Raw genomic sequence first — 20,177 nt, 5'->3', positions numbered from 1 at the left:
TCTCCCAGCAGAATAATAATAATAACACTTAATAACACGACAGCGGTGGTTGACTTATGGAGGAGAGAACGGGGAAGAAGTAGGAGTGCTACTATACCAGCACTACGCCAAGCGTTGCAGTATAACGCGCCTGGGGCGTGTTATACATATACATATACCGACGGACCTATCTTCATGTCATGAATGACCTGTACGGACCACTTTACTTGAATAATAACAACGTATACCTTTTTTTTCTTCTCTTCTTTCATACGTGTCTTCTATATATTATACTCCTAATCCCATTTTTAATGTATTCCTGATGTGCATAAGGCACCTGGCAGTAAAGTGGATTACACAGATATACAAGAGTATATGACGGCGACCAGTGGGTAATTTTGCTTTTCCAAGTTTTTTCCTTTACTCTCGGCGACGTCGACGGCGGCAGCAATGTAATTACCGGGTAAGCGGTCTAAACTTATTCCTCAGTCCCCGGTATAATTAGTCGTATGTACGTCTCGGAGGTCATTTTTCACGTGACCAACTATGCACACCGGTTATACATATAATGTGTAATGCAACCAGGCACGCTTTTCTGGTGGCTAAAAACAGCCGAATCCATTATTCTATACATTATTATATATATTAACCCACAAACAGTAGATGAAAAAAAAGTTATAATTATAATATGTATTTTAGACTCAAGCGTACGTCCACTAATAGCTCTCAATTTAATCGATCCATAATACCTCGGTTTACAAGTGAAACACAAAATAAAAATTGACAAGGTTAAATTACTTTGTATCAAGATAATATTTTATGATTTCTTGTATATTTGTTAGTGTGTATATTACTGTAACGTTGCAAATTCCATGAAATATTGAGAAATAGTGAAAATATATCACCACAAACATATAATTTATCGATTTCATTGACACGTGAAGATGACATAAAATATGTGTCGGTACCAACATACCTACATATTTTTTATTTCCCATTAAGTATAAAAGTAATGTCTACTATTAAATTATTCAATATTGAATTAAAATACGCCTGTACTCTAAGTTTATAAAATGTTATAATATCAGGGTTTTCTAAATTGTGTGCAATACTCAGTGATCAAGTTATGATTTAATAATACAGTTATCAAATAATTTTTTTTGTAAATAAAAAAATTGAAGTAATCAATTGTTTTCAAAGTCATTTAAGGTTATTATACAGCTTACAAAACAAGTCGTTTAATTTACTCGTATTTCTTAAGTTGAACCAATTAAGCCGTAAATCAATAAGTGAAGTATAAAAAAAATGTAATCTGTGTTACTTCATTCTCAATGACCTTTCTTCAAACAGAACAATGGAAGATACTATATATTAACATATTGACCACATACTCGTATAAAAATATTGCGTAATGAAGGACTCTAATGCTGAATGGACTTTCGCATAATAATAATAGCAACAGCCGACGATAAAACAGAAAAATAAACTTAAACAATATACACATACGTATAATCACCCGACGATTCGTATAATATGATTAAAATCTGTTTAGGTATGTACATTATTTTATATTTCATGAATATAGATGCTTAATCAAAGATGACATAAGAAATGCGTATAATGATAAGTAACGGTGTTAAAAAAACTACACATTATATTATCTTGAGTAATTATATGAAAAGTAAATATTGGAATTCATTTCATTGGTGGTGACAAGTAATACAGAATATACTAGTAGGTATATATGTGCACTTATAATAACCCGAAACAACGTACTGGCCGTATTAGGAAATGTTTGTATAAAAAAAACTAGTAGGACACAGCCAAACCTCATATGCGTATTTTATACCTATTAAACCTATTATATTATTGATAAGTATAAAAATATGTACTACACGTGCAGACACGATATTATATTATATTAATATTATAGAAATGGTTTGGTTTGGTTAAGGCACGTGCCAATCGGCCACTTGTGCAGTGATTTCGCTTCCGACATTCTTTGTGTCTTCTTCTCGGCATATATATCAGACCGCGAGAATATGTATGACGTTATAATATATATATATATATACGTATATCACATCGTATTATACACACAGACGCAAACAGCAGTCGGCACTTCCTTCGGTTGTCTAAGTTGATATCCGGCCGCGAGTAGACGACAATAATCACTCGATCCAGTTTCCATAACCTACGTACATTTATACACGGATAAACGTTCTAATCATCTATATACGCATATAGGTACACACACGGTGGCGACGACGGACAAGAGAAAGCCGATACAGTAGCGGCGACGATAATGTACCGATGATGCTGCAGCGTCTGCGATGGAACACGGTGTTTTACGCTCGGACACATATAGTCCACTCACGTCGCTGCAAAACTAGTTAGGTATATATTATATACTCTTGGTTTTTATACAATGTTTTTTTACAGTCGTCTTTCTGTAAGCATCTTCCAACCGTCCTACCTACGGTGCAATAATAGGTCATCGGGACAATGTGCCATACTCCAGTTTTTAAACTATATATATAGGTACTCGTGTATATTATATACGATGTGATTACGATTTCTACTGGAATGGTCAATTAGGTTTTTACTTTTCTTTATTTATCTCTGCTAATAGTCGTCGCGTTCAAAGACGTTATTATTTTACATAGGCTGCACGGTTTTATTGGCTATTATACATTTTTATATTACTGCATAATATGTTAATATCAATCAAATAACTTCATCGGTAGACAAAATGAAACGTGTATTACTTATTACAATATTATATCAATATACAGATCAGACATATCGATGTATACATACTTAAACAATTAAAAGTAAAACGATTTTGACTTTATTCGCGAATTTTTGAAATTCGATCGTCTGGGATATTTAGCAACTCGATAAAACAGATAATACATAATATTTATAAACGTCGTTGACTGAATTTCCCATAGCGTCTGTACCTGCAGCAGACACAGCAGCGACATATTATTATATGAGCGCGGTAAACCGGATACGATAATCAGACTATTAAATATTATATCGATTGGATATTGCAATCGGGCGGTGGCTTTGGTAATTGATGAGGTTACGAGAAAAGAAAATCGACCGCAGCCGTTTTCATTATTATTATTAGGTAGGTATATGTGCGGCGACCAGCGCTGTTGCAACTTACAGAGGTCGCCGTCCGCTGTTACAAGCTGTACACCATATAAAATACAAACGGCACCGAACATACGAACATGTATATGCATTATATATATATATATATTAGGTACCTATAGGTAATAATAATAATAATAATAATAATAATAATAATAATATGTATTATAACTCCTATACATATATATCGTATATACATAATATAATATATGATGCTAATGGGGTCTGCAGTTAAATAATTAAGAACGCGATCGGCACGGCGGTATATATATATATATGTATTATTATTGTATATAGGCATATACGACGCCGTATATCTACCAATTAACGTGACTGTTATACGCCATTTTATATACGTGTACACTATAGAAATATTTGCATATTCGTCGACGACATAGCAGCAATAATAAAGTGTACCTATAATATGTATGTATAATATACGCGCGGAAGGAGAGCCCGACGATGATCGATGGTCGACGGGCGAGCGGCATTGGCATTGGCATTGGCAGCAGCGGTAGCGGTTACTGCGGCGGTCGACGACGCGCGGAGCCCCTTTGACCGGACACGAGCGCGATGCAGGTTCACCGCGTCGAGGTAGTGACATGGCATTGATCGATCCCGATAATGAATAAATCGACTCGTTAATAATATTTTTATTAAATTAATAAAAATATGTATATTGTATATTGTACATCGTAACTTAATGTAAAGTACAGATACGTGTTAAGTATATACGGCACTGCGGACGTGGTGGTGTACGAAAATATTCGAAGTGATTCACGTTATTACAATATTATATGCATAGGCATATTAAAAATAAAAACATTATCTTTTATCCTCTATAAAACACGAGGTCAAAACTAGATATGCGACTAACGACTTCTCCTTAAAATAGCCTAAAAAACAGGATTTCGTTAGACGACTCTGTCGTAGACAAAACATTACATATATTGACTTTTTCGTGAAAATGATGATAATTCCGGGGCTTTTTCTAATATTAAAATAAATTAATATATAAATATTATATATTGTTAACTATTGACTATATAATTCCATCAGTTGAAGTTAGAATTCACTTACACATATAAAAATGTAGAGGTTTATACTGTTTATAGTTGAGAGACGTATTTCAGTGATCATTTTTGACAAACAAATATTATATATTTATTTGTCTAAAAAAAACCAGGGGCGATTGTTTTACATTAACATAATCCATAAAGTTAACATTTACTATATAACGATAATATAATTATTATTTATTACTAAATGTACTAGAATACTTGATTTAATGAATTATATATTATATTATTGTATATAGAGCTTACCTGCATCGCCACCGATCACCATAAAACATTACTACAGCTGCTATTTGAAATTTGAATTACATTCATTTTCAAAGATTCTTTTGAAAGCTTAATAGTACGGAGTAATGCGGTTCAAAGAAACTGTTATTAATACATTTTGTTAATCAACTCGAGATATTTTTACAGAAAGATCGTTTTCACACAAAGCTATTTTTGCCAAAAATTAAATGCCGACTAATTATTAGAATCGATTGAGAAAATTATGACACTATTGCCAACTGCCAATTCGACAAAACGAAAAGAATATGAGTAATGCATGACAAACATAATATTATATCAAAGATAATAAATATTTTTTTATGCGTGGCAACAGTGGTTTAACTTTGTAATCAATATACTTATTACCTAGGTATATATTATTTTGAATTTTTATATTTTGTTACCGTATATAACTAATAATCGGTTAAGTAACATAACCAAGGTTATGATAAAGAAGGAAAAGAAATCAGACCATCAATTTCAAAGCTATGATTAATATATTATACAATTTATCAAATTAAAATTCTAAAAATTCTTCTTTTACAAAAGTTTACTTGTATAATGTTTTGTTATTAAAAACAGTGAACTTAACATTTCCACTAACGAGTTGTTTGATTTTTTCATATTGATCTCCACGTACAAATACCAAAAGAATAATGCCGCTCACGTATGTATTTTATTATTTTTATTATTATATGTTTATGTAGATGGTTTACGTATATATGCTGTTAAGCGGTTAAGCTCCTGTCGATAATATTCGAGTCCGTATTTGTTTTTAAGTGGTCTTAGAAACGACATCATTTATTATCGAAAATGTACGGGTTAGATTATAGACGATGATATTATACCTCGTACGGTACCTATATATTATTATTGAACAACTTGTCAATGTCCGATTAGTTATAATATTGTACGGCATTACGCAATGGATATTTGACACCTTGCTGAGAACTTTTTTCGGCTATACGAGTCGGTGTCGATTGAATTCCTTTTTCGTCAGAAACGTGCCCGTAAAAAATATAGGTACCTATACATCATTTACTTAACATTGTTTTGTTATTTTCCACGAAACCGAGTACTACAGTACTGCATAATATTATAAGATAGTGCTATGAATAAAACACATCATCGGCCGATCGGGTTGTATTAATAGGTGCATCGCACACTGTATTAGATAATAATCACGTCCGTAGACCACGAGTTACCGGAATTCAGTGGCTTTTCTCGGTAACCATTATAAAAATGGTAATATTTTGACATAATCAAAGTACTGGTATAAGAATAATAATATTATTATTGATTGCAGAATAAACAGATGAGTGACGAGCGTGATAACGAAACAAAACAACTCTCAGGGAGTTATGACATTATTATTGTTACGTCGAAACCTGTTTTCCTCTGTAAGCATGTGGATCGACCAGAGTGATATCTTCCGTAGGTATGTATTATAATTTATAATATTATAATGGGTATCCTATAGGATATATTATTATTGTATGCCCGAGTATACTTATGGGGCTGCTAGGTATGGGTTACCGACTATAACTATATTATGGTAACCGCGCATGTCCACCGAACCGAATACGAATAAATCCGATTTAATTAAAACGAAAAGGAGTAGAAGAAAAAACCGTTCTTGTCGAGCGGCAGTACTGACGGTGTATGCGGGGGCGAGGGCGGGCGCCCGTCTCGCGGGAACGACACGGCGTTTTAATTATACCAGAACAAAATAAATCGACTACAGGTAGCGGCGGTAGTGGCGTTTAATGAGGTCCAATCGACCAAAAACAACGGTCTGTTTGTGTTTATATAGGTATTATGTTATTTTATTATGGCGCAGTTTATATATAAATACAATAAAAAAAAAAAAAAAAACAAAACAAAAAAAGATCACGGATACGAATCGATTATAATGGGGGTAGATATATATTATAATGTGTTGTGCAGCGCTGTTGACAGTCTGCGGCTTTCCATTTATTTTTTATTATGTAGTATATACATTAAACGGTATTTATATATAAACAAAATATACATCATGTATGTATACAAAATAATACGTTCTTTTATTTATTTATATATTTTATATAATATGTATATATACGCGCGAGTGAGTGTGGTAGCCGTTATTTTATTTTATTTTTTTCATTTTCTTTGCCGATAATTTACATAACGCGCGGCAGCTCATCTCGAACTACTACCTTTTATATATAAATATATATAGGTATAGGTACATGAGTATGAGTATATGCCTAAGTAATACGCGAGTGCATGGTCATTTCAACGAAATAAAAAAAATCCTGCCACTCCCTTGGCCATTGAATAGAATCCTCTCATGAATCGAACACCATAGGTGCACACGTATCGGTATTATATTATTATTATAATATATTATACACTACGCTCTATTTGTTCTTGTTCGTCGGGCGTATCTGCCGCCAATACTGACATCGAGTATACATCATTTTATTGTTTTTCAATTTAATTTAATTTTTTATAAATTCTGTTTATGTCTAATCTAAATAAGTCTAGTTTAGGCTTCGTTGATTTTTTTCAAAGGTGGTGAAACTTTTAAAGCTGTTAGGTTCAGATGTATACCAATCAGATGATACGAGTACATGATTATAGAAACTATACGCGGCAATATGCATTAGGTACCTACTATATTGTCATGTTTTACCTATATACTATAGCGCATCATCGTCATTGCTGTCACAATAACTAATGATATAATAAATATAGTATAATATATATGAATATGTGAATTTATATAGTTACACAGATTTTTTAAAATCTATATCGTGTGTCGTCGCTGCAACACTGCACTTGCTGCACACTTGTTGGATATCGGCCATCGAGTATATATTATAATTATAAGATATAATGCGAATGGTTGTGATGCCTAGTGGTATATCGTATATATTATAAACAAAATGTTTTTCATACCGCGATTGAATATCATGGTATATATCTGCATTTATTATAAATTCAATTCACCTGCAGTGGCAGCAGCACGACAAGTGCATAATATACATTATTGTAATAACGGCGCAACGGCTGCAGAGATCAAAAGCGGTTAGGCGGTATTTCCACATCATATCATTATAATATTATACGTGTATGCGTACGAATTAATATTATAACCACCGTGGTAAGAGAAAAAATGTTTGGATCGGTATTTTTGGTGTTGTATTGCGCAAGCGGCATTTTGAACAAGACGCATAATATGTTGTGATTTTGATGCTGTTACTCTTTTACACGCACTATGCATATTACGTAAATACTATATAGTTTTTGACAAGTCTACGTACATGACATACTCACGTTACAACTCTTCTCGGCGGTATAGCTTCACGAAAGCTTGTATCTTGCCAAAGTCGTCACATCGTACATAATATTATAAGTTATAACATAATATAGGTGTACAGTAGCTCTGCCGGACGTATTTAAAGTAATAATTAATATTCTCTCTCTCTCTCTCTTTCTATATTTTTTTTTTATCTCTTTCTCATCTGGTTTTTTTCCGGCCCGGTCTAGTCCACTATCCATAAACAAGCATATACTCATAATCATCGTGATATATAAATATATAGGTAATAACGGTTTTCTAGCGATCTTAAATTGAGCCAACACCCGTGTCTACTGCAGCCTACCTATAAATAAAAGTAGGTATATATAAGTATATATTGATTTATATTAAAAGTATACGGAGGTGAGTAGACAACTGTGAGGCTACGACGTGTACGATGACACACACGCACGCGTTAAGGTCGTATAGGAATGTCTCTCTTCTTGGTGTGGTCCGAAGGAAGGCAGCTATTTATGATTTGTTCTGTGCACAGGCCGTTTTCCACAGCATCGCACGCGTCATATATATATATAACATACACACGTGGACTACACTTTATATCACGTCTCCTCTCTCTCACTTAGTTTCTCGATCTATATAATAAACGTGTGTGTGTGTGTGTGTGTGTGTATGTCTTTGCGTGTACGTATGCGTTTGCATGAGCGTGTGTACGTGTACTTCATAACACGCCGAAGTTTTGCTTTGTATACAATATTATCACATGCCATTGTGTGTATGAACGCACCGTGTCTCCATGCATCACTTGGCCCGGTTCTCCCTTGCTCGCACACACGCACACGAGTTGTCATCGTCTCCTCGTATGTAGGTATGTACTATTTATAATGCATATGATTTATTTGCTGCGGCACAGTGTCCGCTGAGGGTTTTCGCAGCGATCATACAATAATACGTATACTATGCTCATACACGAGTCGGTGGTTAAGTGCGAGCGGTGACCGCTATCGTGACGACCAGAGCACTGTAGCAACATGTAATATTATATGATCATAATATACTTATATCATCCACGCATTGTATATAAACACTATATATACACAATACATATAGACTACGGCAGTAACAGAGAAGATAAACGGTCCAGCGAGCAGAGACAGACTCCAAGTAGTATGGTCACATCATCGTTGTCTACGCATGGATTGGGCGGTTGCGGAAAAGGCGCAAACACGGTGGAATTTCGGGTGGTGGCGGCGGCGGCGGCAGCGGTGGCGGTTGAAGAACCCATTAACACCAAGGTGAGCCGAAAAGAAATGAAGACGACAAAAAAAACATTATCGATTTACGAAATGCTCCGCCGCCCTCTGTATACATAATAATAACATGCGTATGTGTATAAATATAAAAATATCATACCGCGTGAGATACGTATTACGCGCGGCCCGGTCCGGTAAAACGTTTTTTGAATTCCGCACACGGACGCATCCGCGAAAGAATGTCCGTGTGACAAAAACATGTTCGCCGCGATCGGCGGAAGGGTGTAGGACATAGGTGAATGTATATAATATTATGTACATATAGGTAGATAGTTATAAGCAGTTATATTAGTTTATAGAGATACCTATATTTTATATATATACAATATAAATACACGTATATTGGTATGTGTTTTTGGAAGCGGCGAAAAAACGCATTCCGCGGCGGCGATGGCGGCGATTTTTTTTTGTTTTCACTTGTGTCTACTCAGCGTTTAAAACTCACACCGGCGCGCAGTCACAAAGCAAACAATTTGGCCCGTTTTAATTAGACGATAAAAAAAATAATAAATAAATAAAATACCATATGAAACCGGAGTAAAAAATTGAATCGGTTTATACGTACATAATACGTATTATGTGTGTATGTGTATATGAAGAGGGTATGTGTATTATATGAAAATTATAAACGGTATGGGAGTATCGCGGTATATTTATTTATTTTTGTTTCATCCATGCTTATTAATAAATAAATTATTATTATTATATTTGTGAGTAAGCATCAGTTGTTATTTGTTTTTGTTCGTTATTTGGTGTCCCTCGTTAAATAATTTGTACCAAACCTATCCTAGTCATGAAGAATCTATATGAATAATTATTGCGGGCGCATTGATTTATAAAAAACAATGTATATTTTTTCGGTCGTTACAAAATATTGTTGTTAAATATTATTGATTTTATTTTAAACCATAATAACGATGTAATCAATTTATAGATTTCTTTTGTTATAATATAATATTATGGATGCAGTTACTTCGATAGATAAATTTATAACTATTAGCTATTAATAAAATTTAAATGTATTTGTATTCTTATAGTACTTATTTATATTGGTTATATTATTTTTAAGATTTCTAATTACATTAGGCGAAATAAAATGATTAATAAATCATAAATCTTTGCACGATACTTAAATGTATAAACATATCTTATAATAATATATATATGCAACATCATCATTGTGGTTCTTTTTCTCCAACCCTTTATTTTCTTTATTAACTTCAAGCTTATTATTTTTTATCGATAGTTTTTGAATTATACATTAAAATAAATTAACTCAATAACTTGTTATACTAATTCACAACTAAATTAGTTAAATTTTTATCAAAAGATTCCTTTGTAATGATTTGTTTTCGAGTAAATCATCAAAATGTTTACATTTTTTATCTTTACCTATTCAAAGAGAAATCCAATGATTAATGACAATCAGTCGTTTACTCCAATAAACAAATCGTCGGACTGGTTTTTTTTAATGAGAACGAATCACGTGTATGTTCCTAGAGATCCGAATCGAGATCATCTGGTTTTCTCCTTGTTACGCGTCCACAGGATAAGTAAAACTGACAAATGATATACTGGGTGTCCCTCTATTGTATACTATAAATATAATATGTATAGTTGGATATCTATTAAAAGTACTTTTTTAAATTTTATACTATGATGCGTATCCAGATGCAGAATTTAAAATATGTTATTAAATTTTTATTCTATCTTTTATATTAATATAAAGGAAAAATAAAAGTTTTCATCATGTATCTTTTATGTTATTTAGTACTAAAAGTACCTTTTATATGAAATCATATATAGGTAGTTATTATAAAAAAAAAAATAGTCTTAATATATTATATATTATGTTTGTAAAAATGGTTTGTGTGCAAATAATATGTATAACTTATACTCGTACGTTTTAAAGATGAATACAAAAAAATGTTCTTATGAGCGTATACCTATAAGTCATTTACAATGTATATAGTTTATGTATTAAACGATTATACTACAAGATTAACAGTATGAAAAATGTTCAGCACAACGTGTTTATCAACGTCCTAATTTACATATTCATTTATACACATTATGTTGATTAATTTTGCTCTCCATTTTTGCATGTATCAAACTATACTTTACTATAAAATAGCAGTAAGATGAATATATTATATTATTACCTATATCACTAAAGAAATATCACTCGTATAGTTTTTTTGTTTGAGTGTAGTATTCACGGTATTATATATACTACGATACCATATATTTAAGGCGTATTGATATTGGGCAAAAAAGTTAAACGTTCGGAAAATACCGACATTTTTACTCAATTTTTTTTTTCATCTTTATTTTCAACGAAGAAAATCAAAACTATTATGGAAACGGTAAAGTCTTTTTTCTTGTTCTGTGTTATTTAATTTTTTTTGTTAGTGATGTTTTCTATTCTCTGGTCAGTTGCGTTCTTATCAACAACGTAGGTAGGTATATTGGGAGATCGTCGCGCGAGTAAACGTGGCGTGTCGGTACGTGCCAACAGTGTACACGAACCGACCGTGAAAAATCGAACCTCTCATACACACACACACACGCACATTCGAGTCAATGCGGCTTTTTTGTTGTGTTTTGTATTTTATCATTGTCCGCGTGCGCAGGGAAGACACACTATATTTAGAACACGAGGATCATCGACAAAAAAGAATAATAATAATAACGAAAAAAAATCCGATATGTTATATATAGCCATGAACATATAATAATGTGCCATACCGAGGTAATTGGACCATTTTCGATCTATGAGATGTATTTTAATGGCTGCCGGAACCGATGACAATCACCACGAACTGCACCACTACTACACTTGACCACAACACCACAATGTATATAAATATATATAATATTTATACGATCTGTGCAACGGATAATGAGAAACAAGCTTTTCGAGTATAACACTAAATATAATATTATAATATTGTGAATACTGTTTGGATGTAACACTGCAGAATCAAATTTAAAACAATTAAAAATTGTGATTAGTATAGGCAGGTATCACGAATAAATTCAAAGAATTAACATAATATAACATAACAACTATATGTAATATGTTATTATTTGTAAGTGACTCACATATACCTATCTATCTTATCGTACAAGATATAAAAAAAAATTATAAAGGTAGTCTATATTTATAGACAAAGAATCAAAGAGTTATAAAATAATATGTTAAACATTTAAAAAAAAAGTGCAGTGTATAAATTACATCCCAATCATCATTCTCTATTGGTTCGGCAATGAAATTTATAGAAAACACAAGACCAAAATTATGTAGTTATAATAAGGTTAAAGTTCTGCCGAATGTCTAAAAAGATAATGTATACCTATACATAACAGGAGTGTAGTTTTTTGAGCCCATAACACTATACCTATATTATATTATACTGGTCGAAAAACAATGTCCGACAACCCGCGCAAATTAACAACACACGCGGACGTGTAATTGTAATTATTTTATGATTCATAATATTATTATATGTATACACAAACACACACATAGGTATATGTATAATGAGTATATATACGCGATTACAATGAAGAAGACAAAAATATAACATTCTGCCGTGGGAATGTAATGTACGGGAAGTATAATAACAACGCGGCAGCGACGGGGCCACACATGAGTTGAAAGCCGTACATACATAATAATAATAATTCACAGTGCTGCAGTCTCATAATAAACCTCGCGGGGAGCAATTAATATCTATGCAACTTGTGTGTGAAAACTAGATAAAAGAATTAAACACTTTCAGTAATGATCTTCCCCTAATGTGCGCATGTACCTGCTACAGTAGGCACTAAGCTAATATATACCAACCTGTTATATATTATTATGTATAGCGTGAACTCAAGCGAAACACAACACACACACACACATACACACACGTGGACACATAAGACATAAACGTGTAAGTCGAGTATAATTACGTGTATTTCTGGTGGAAAAAATACATTGGTACTGCTCGTTCGAGTTTACAATGACCGCCGCGGTTTCACCGGAGTGTGTACACACGTGAAAACAGTAATCACGTGTGAGAATTATGAGAAACTGGTAAGATTTCGCTGGTTAACTATACATATAACTATACACACACACACACACAACACACATAACACGCGCATCTAGATCCTTGATTACTATATTGTTTTCGGGAAAATTAATTTTGGCTTTCTTTCTCATTTTTATTTTGATGTACACATCAATTATAATATGCTGCAGATATATATATATGTACATAATATGGGCGAGTGTGCTTTATTCAAATTGCTCATCACGCGATTTTTTAACGGATTAAATGCTTTGATACCTACACTAAAGCGTAACTATAGTTATAATATAGTATATTTTAAACAACGAAAGAATATTTTAGTGAGAAAACATTTTTTTAAGTACATAGGTATATACATATCTAGTTTGTTAATTCTATATCAAGACGACATAAAAATACCCATGTGATAAATCATATATAGAAATATAAATTTCTCTTTTTACTATGAAATAACTATGCCTAAATTAAAAGGCTAATTAAAATTAGGAAACTATAACATAAAAATAATAGGTATATACATTAACCAAATGTCCAAATACAACTAATTATATTCAGTAACTATAATATTGGCTATTGCTATGTAAATTTATGACATTTGACTAATTAATAATAAAGAATTTTACCTTTTATTAGAATAATGTTTTATATTTTATGATTATGAGAATATGTATAAATATTTCAACAGCTCGTTAAATCTTTAGACTTATATTAGGAATTCAGATTATATTATTATTTTGGATTTTTTTTTTTTTGGTACCTAATAAAAATAATTGTAAATAATTATAATAATATTCCAGTACCTATACCTACCTTGTCATTTGAAATTAATTGATCTGTTTAAATTTTTACTTAAATATAAATGGAATTGTGTGTACTTAAATATTAAAAAAAAAATTAAATGATTCAAAAATATTTATTTATTTTTATTAAAATTTCAAGTATAAAACGAGTTTTATTCATACATCACTATAACATTTAGGTATATATATATATATATAATATTCCTTAAAGAAATATGCATACTATGAATAATTAGTTATAACTAATAACTTAAAATATACAATTTGTGATGAATAAACGATTATAATAATTTTAATACACTTCGTTTACTGATATTATGCGTATATTTTATTAAAAGAAGCATTACTAATGAGAGTATCTCAATGCAAAAAAAAAAAAAAAACTGGATTATTTTAATAACATTTTGTGTAATGATTATAGATACACAAGAAATTTATTATCAAAATAATATAGTAATAAATTGTATTTTACATCATTATATTATTATGATATTATTTGAAGACTCGTTAGTAATGATAGTGCGCCACCGTTTAAGTCTCCGATGAACGGGTAATAACGTGTTTTCCGCTTAAATGGGAGCGCCTCTAACCACAACAATGCCATTGCGCGGTTGTTTCCTCATGAATCAATCAATTGATATATATATTATTTATAGTTAAACAACACATGTTTATTTTTTCATATTTCTTTTAATATGAGAAAAAACTGTAGGTAAGTAATAGCACAATAAGATGACATTGCGTCACACCATGGTCGATGATAGACAATACATTCCGACAAAGATTTATCAAGGAAATTTCCTCGGTCGTTTCTCATCAATAATTGCACCCATATGCGATAAGATGTAATATAAGTAAATAGAAATACATGGGTAATAAAATAGTGAAAATATGTTACAATACCGCTACGAATATACATAATATATATCAAGAATATAGATAAGATATAACTACGTAACAATATATATTTTTAACAACAGCTTAATATACAGCTGCCAGCCCCGCGCGAAAATCACTTAAAAAATCATTTTAAACGTATGAATATGTACTTTTATAATATATGAATGTATTTGTTGCGTGTTATAGTTAAAATTAATTTCATTGTTCTATCAACCATCATCAGAATCAACATCGCATATCCCACGGCCAATTAATCACGGGGAATCCGTGTGTGTACAACGCCATGACCGCGTACTCAAATAGGGGAACGATACGCTATAAATACGTATTACTTGTAATGTATTAAATGTAAGGTGATAATTTTTACATTAGGATAAACTGTATTTGTAGAGAAACGCACCGAACCGCTGCGACGATGACACCGCAAATAATGTGCGCGCGAACCGATTGTGATGTTGGTAGACGGCCAACGATATCCGTATTTATATATAAACTATAGTAGGTAATACGAAACTAATTAATATTGAATTCATGATAAATTATGAACAATAATATAATCACGACATCTAACATATATCAATAGTTGTATTAGTTTTGTTAATTTTTTTTTGTAATGCTATCATAATTTTACCTACTGTACGCGGTCTTAGTTACGGGTATCGACTAACATGTACCTACGATATTAATAATTATAATTAATACCAATATTAATTTACAATAATGGCACGACTCCAATGAACTTACGCGAAAATTGTATAAGCATATTATCGTATATTCTGTGCCATTTAGGAGGTCACGGCCCATGGGAGAAAAAGATCCCATCAATCTATCATCAGAGAGTACCTATCAATTTGCAGCATACAAATGCAAAATACAATTATATAACACAATTTTCATTAATTCTTTTTCTTTTTAATATGTTTTAAAATATTGATTAGTGTTTAAATTAAAAAAAAAAAAATGCAATTTTAGATAATTCATGAAATTGTCCATATAAAATTTAATTATAGATAATTATTTTATATTTTATAATTGATTTATAAATACCTATATAATAGGTATGACCATATAGACAATAGCTGCTGGTTTACGACTTGATCATTTTTATTTATTTGAGAAAATGGAAATTGTATTTAAAATAAATTAGTATAATGAGTTTACAAAATATGTTTCAGAATTATAAACAATAAACTTATTTTTATTTTTTACTTCAGTCTATAATCTTAAATAGGTCGAGTAATAACTAATAATCAACGTCCAACGTCGTAAACAGATTAGAAAAAAAAACTGAAACAGTATACCTAAATAACGCCTACCTATATAGGTATAGAAAAATGTCCTCTAAAATGTCTGCAGTAGTGCAGTCGCGGTCGTGCCTATCGCGCGCGCTTGCGTGATCGGTACTTATTTTAAATCGCAGCGAGAGCATACCATATATCACAATAGTACCTACGTATAATATTAATACGTATTAAGTAAAAGTATATTATATTATATAGGATAGGTGGCACTCACGTCTGTGTCGTCCAGGAACGAGAAAACGTCCAGCTTGTCCATGCGAACCGTGCCCTGGAACGGGTAGATGAGCGTGCCCCTGGGCACGTTGACGTTGGTCATGACTGTGATCTCTGGTTCCACGTGGTGTCTGTTGTTGTTGGATCGTTGCACGCTGGCCACGGGCACCGCCTGCAAGGACAGCTCTTTCGGTATGAGCACGCACGTTTCCATGTCGTCGGCGTGCGGCGATCCGAAAACCGAAACGTACAGTTTGTGTGTCGTATATGAAATCGCACGAGGCGCAGTTTATCAGGTTAATAACGCGTTGTGGTGCACCGACGCGGGGCGGAAGGGCCGGAAACGTTATTTTCGGTCAATCGAACATTTGTCCCATGTCCACGCGCGGCGGTTTCGTCCCGTGCGAGTGCGATTCAATGTTATATTTTGTCAATAATATAAAATAATATACTTTACAGAATATATATATGCATAGACTTATTATCGTGAGTTTATGTTATGAACGGATAATATTGTAAACAAACCGAAATCAAAAAACCAAAAAAAAAAAACAAACGACGGTGACTGACCGAACCCGTCTGCAATCGTACTATACTGAAGCGGCGGCAACGGCTATACTGGCGAACGCACGCACACACACACGTACACGCACACTGCGACAATAACAACGACGACGACGACGACGACAACAACAACAACAACAACAATAATGATATAATAACAACGGCTATACCACTTCACAAGAACGGCGATGTCTGCAGGAGGAGGTAACGCGCGCGCGAGACGTCGGTCGACCGGCTATCGGACTACTGAAGAAGTGCAAGGCCGCGGCGGCGTCCGAAGAGCGAGCACGTGGGCATTACCCTCTCCCCACCCCCGGAGGGCAAGACGGCGAAGATGTGGGCGCGGACACCGGTGGGCCAATCGACGGGCCTCGACCGGTTTGCCGGCGTCTCGGCCAACCGCGCGCCGCGGTCGAGTTCTCCCGGCGCCCGAGGTGGCGCGCTTATTATTGTACGTAGGTACACGATATTATCATTATCGCGATACCTATATATAGATACAAATATGATATTATTATGTTATATATATATAGGTTTAATTAATATAATATATGAATTATCCATACTTACCTACCTACAGCGCGATAAAAAGTTATAGGTACGCCTCGTGCGCACATCTCGTAACGATCTCGGTGGATGCGATCGCTTCTGGTCTTCCACCGTTTTTTTAGGTAAACGTACCTACGACCTGTGGGGGTACAATAAGAAGTATAATTATTACTGATTACTAATTTAACTTCAACAAATCTCCTGCGATTGTGGGCAATACGTCTTATTCACATATATATAGATACGCGAATAACTACGTTACGGGTCACTTATATATTATCTCCGAATTATAGGCGTGTATATAGTATATTATGTACCGTAATAAATATTTTTACATTTCTATGCTAAATCACAAATCACTGTATCAGTTATGTAAATAAATAATCGACAGATCGAATATCTAGTATAACGGAATATCTACTTCGCGTCCGATGTATTATATTGTATTATTATTTTTTTATTTTTCATTTTTATACCTTATTGATAAATATATTGCATGAAGACCATCTGCAGACTTTTAAGCATATATACTCGCGCGTCCAATACAGACAAACAGAAGCTGCCAGAACTGAATACAAAATTCCAGAATTTCTATAGCTACCATAGTCACTGTAGATCCGAACGTATCATCAATCAAGCAAATACAAAATTTTATAAATATGATAAATATTGAAAATCTGCATATTGTAAAAATATTCTAATACCTAACTAATGTTAACTATGTAAAAAGATAATTGTCAAATATCAGCCAATGACCATCACCGCTGCTGAGTCATAATTAATAAAAAAAAAAAATAATAATATCTATATAGGTATTACAGATTTTAGTAAGAAAATAACATAAAAATAAAATATCAATAAAAAAATTAAATTATGGAATCAATTTAGCATCCTATAATAACTATATAAGTTTTATAAAGGCATACCTCGCAATAATCTGTATAATTTCGACGAGAAGTAATCCGGATGAAATAATATTTATATTCACGCCGAGATGCTGCAGTAGAGTTAATAATTAGAATAATTAGATAGTACTTTTTATATTTTTGACTTATGAATGCTTCTAACTGTTTAAACATAATAATGTTATATATTATAGGTTATGGGTATTATAGTGTTTCACTGTTTTTTCTAAAATAATATACGTATAATGTATATATATATAATATATTTGTAATTGTCTGCAATTGAACAACCTGTAAACATCATTTTTTACAATAAGATCAAGCAATGTAAAGTTAACATAAACTAATAAATATAGGTATAAAGTTATGATTTTAGAAACTGATGACTTGGAGGAAGAACACATTTATTTATGGACATAACATATTTGTGGTATGTATATCTAGTAGATTACCTATTAAATTTTTTTAAATATTTAGCTTTAAATGTCTACATTAATGCTTTAAATAAATAAACACTATAGGTGTATAAATTAAAGATTAATAAATGTTATCAATAGATGTTTTTGAATTTATTTGGTGAATTACTTTTACAATAATTTTGTCAATAACGTTTTATTAGCCTCAAAATGAGCATTGGTTTATGCGTCAATACCCTTGTTTTGTATTAATTTCAAATGTAAAACAATATAAGTTTTAATAACAGCTAGGTTTTCTGTAGGTATAAGTAATTTAGTTTTCATGGTAAGTAATTATAGTAAGTAATAGGTATCTATACTAAGTATAAACTACAAATATATAAAATTAGAATTCTCATTTTTAAATTGTTTAGGTTTACCTACTTAAAGGCCATATGTTTATATATTTATTTTTTTATACTATTAAAACAGTATCTTGTAGAGATAAAAACTATTTTTTTTTCATCGAAAACTTTTATATTTTTACTATAAATTATTAAGTTTATGATTTCATTGAAATTTTGATATTTAAATCGAAATTAATCGTAGTTTTTAAGTTAATTAACATAGTATAGTATTGAAAATATGTTCATATAGGTTTGGATTTATTTTTTTTTTGGATTTATTGAAGATACATGTCGATTATGGCTATACTATTTAACTATTATGACAACTTGAAATTTATAGTATAATTTATATTTATTTATATCCATAAATATTTTGTAATTTTAAAAAAAGTAATAAACTTAATATTTAATTCAACTACCTATAATATTTTGTATTTTATGTATATTATTATTATTAAAAACTATTATTTTTCTACAGTTTTATATAACAATTTTAATAACCTTGAAGCTACTTGTTCAAAATGTTCAAATTATATATGTTTAGATCAAAATTTAAAAATAAATTATCTATGTATTTAACAATTTATAGATCACAATAATTTGTATCACCAGTGCACTATTTAATAGTATAAATAATCTATATTAGTATGAATATAAAAATGTGATTGATAAGTGCCTAATATATATGCTTAAGAAATATAGTTAATTAATAATCAGAATATGAATAAATGCATTATTTAAGGATATAAAAGAGGATTGAGCATTTTTGTAGTGCAGGAGTAACTATATATAAGACGAGAATAATGAACATAATGTCACAAAATATGATCAAATCAGAGACGTATTAAGAAGGAAAACGATCGCCCCAGGTGGCACTTTTGATAATATATTATTACATGGACTTATTTAAGACAAAAACGTTATTAAATAATTATACATTTTAACATATACCTAATATAA

At 31.8% G+C, this 20,177-nt stretch overlaps 1 protein-coding gene across 2 annotated transcripts in view; it reads right to left on the bottom strand.

Moving 5' to 3' along the window:
• The window catches only part of LOC114129680 (zinc finger protein interacting with ribonucleoprotein K-like), an 88,014-nt gene extending 70,790 nt beyond the window's left edge, over positions 1-17,224 (bottom strand). Inside the window, exon 1 of one of the 2 annotated variants that reach the window (XM_050202858.1) lies at positions 16,399-17,224. In XM_050202858.1, the coding sequence (XP_050058815.1) occupies positions 16,399-16,611 (213 nt within the window). In that variant the 5' untranslated portion in view covers positions 16,612-17,224. The remainder of the gene's footprint in view (positions 1-16,398) is intronic. The other variant, XM_050202857.1, reaches the window with a different exon arrangement.
• Between the last annotated feature and the right edge of the window lie 2,953 nt (positions 17,225-20,177).

Source organism: Aphis gossypii, chromosome 3 (assembly GCF_020184175.1).
Source record: "Aphis gossypii isolate Hap1 chromosome 3, ASM2018417v2, whole genome shotgun sequence".
In the NCBI taxonomy this organism is placed as follows: Eukaryota; Metazoa; Arthropoda; class Insecta; order Hemiptera; family Aphididae; genus Aphis; species Aphis gossypii.
This window is presented reverse-complemented; position numbering and strand designations above follow the sequence as displayed.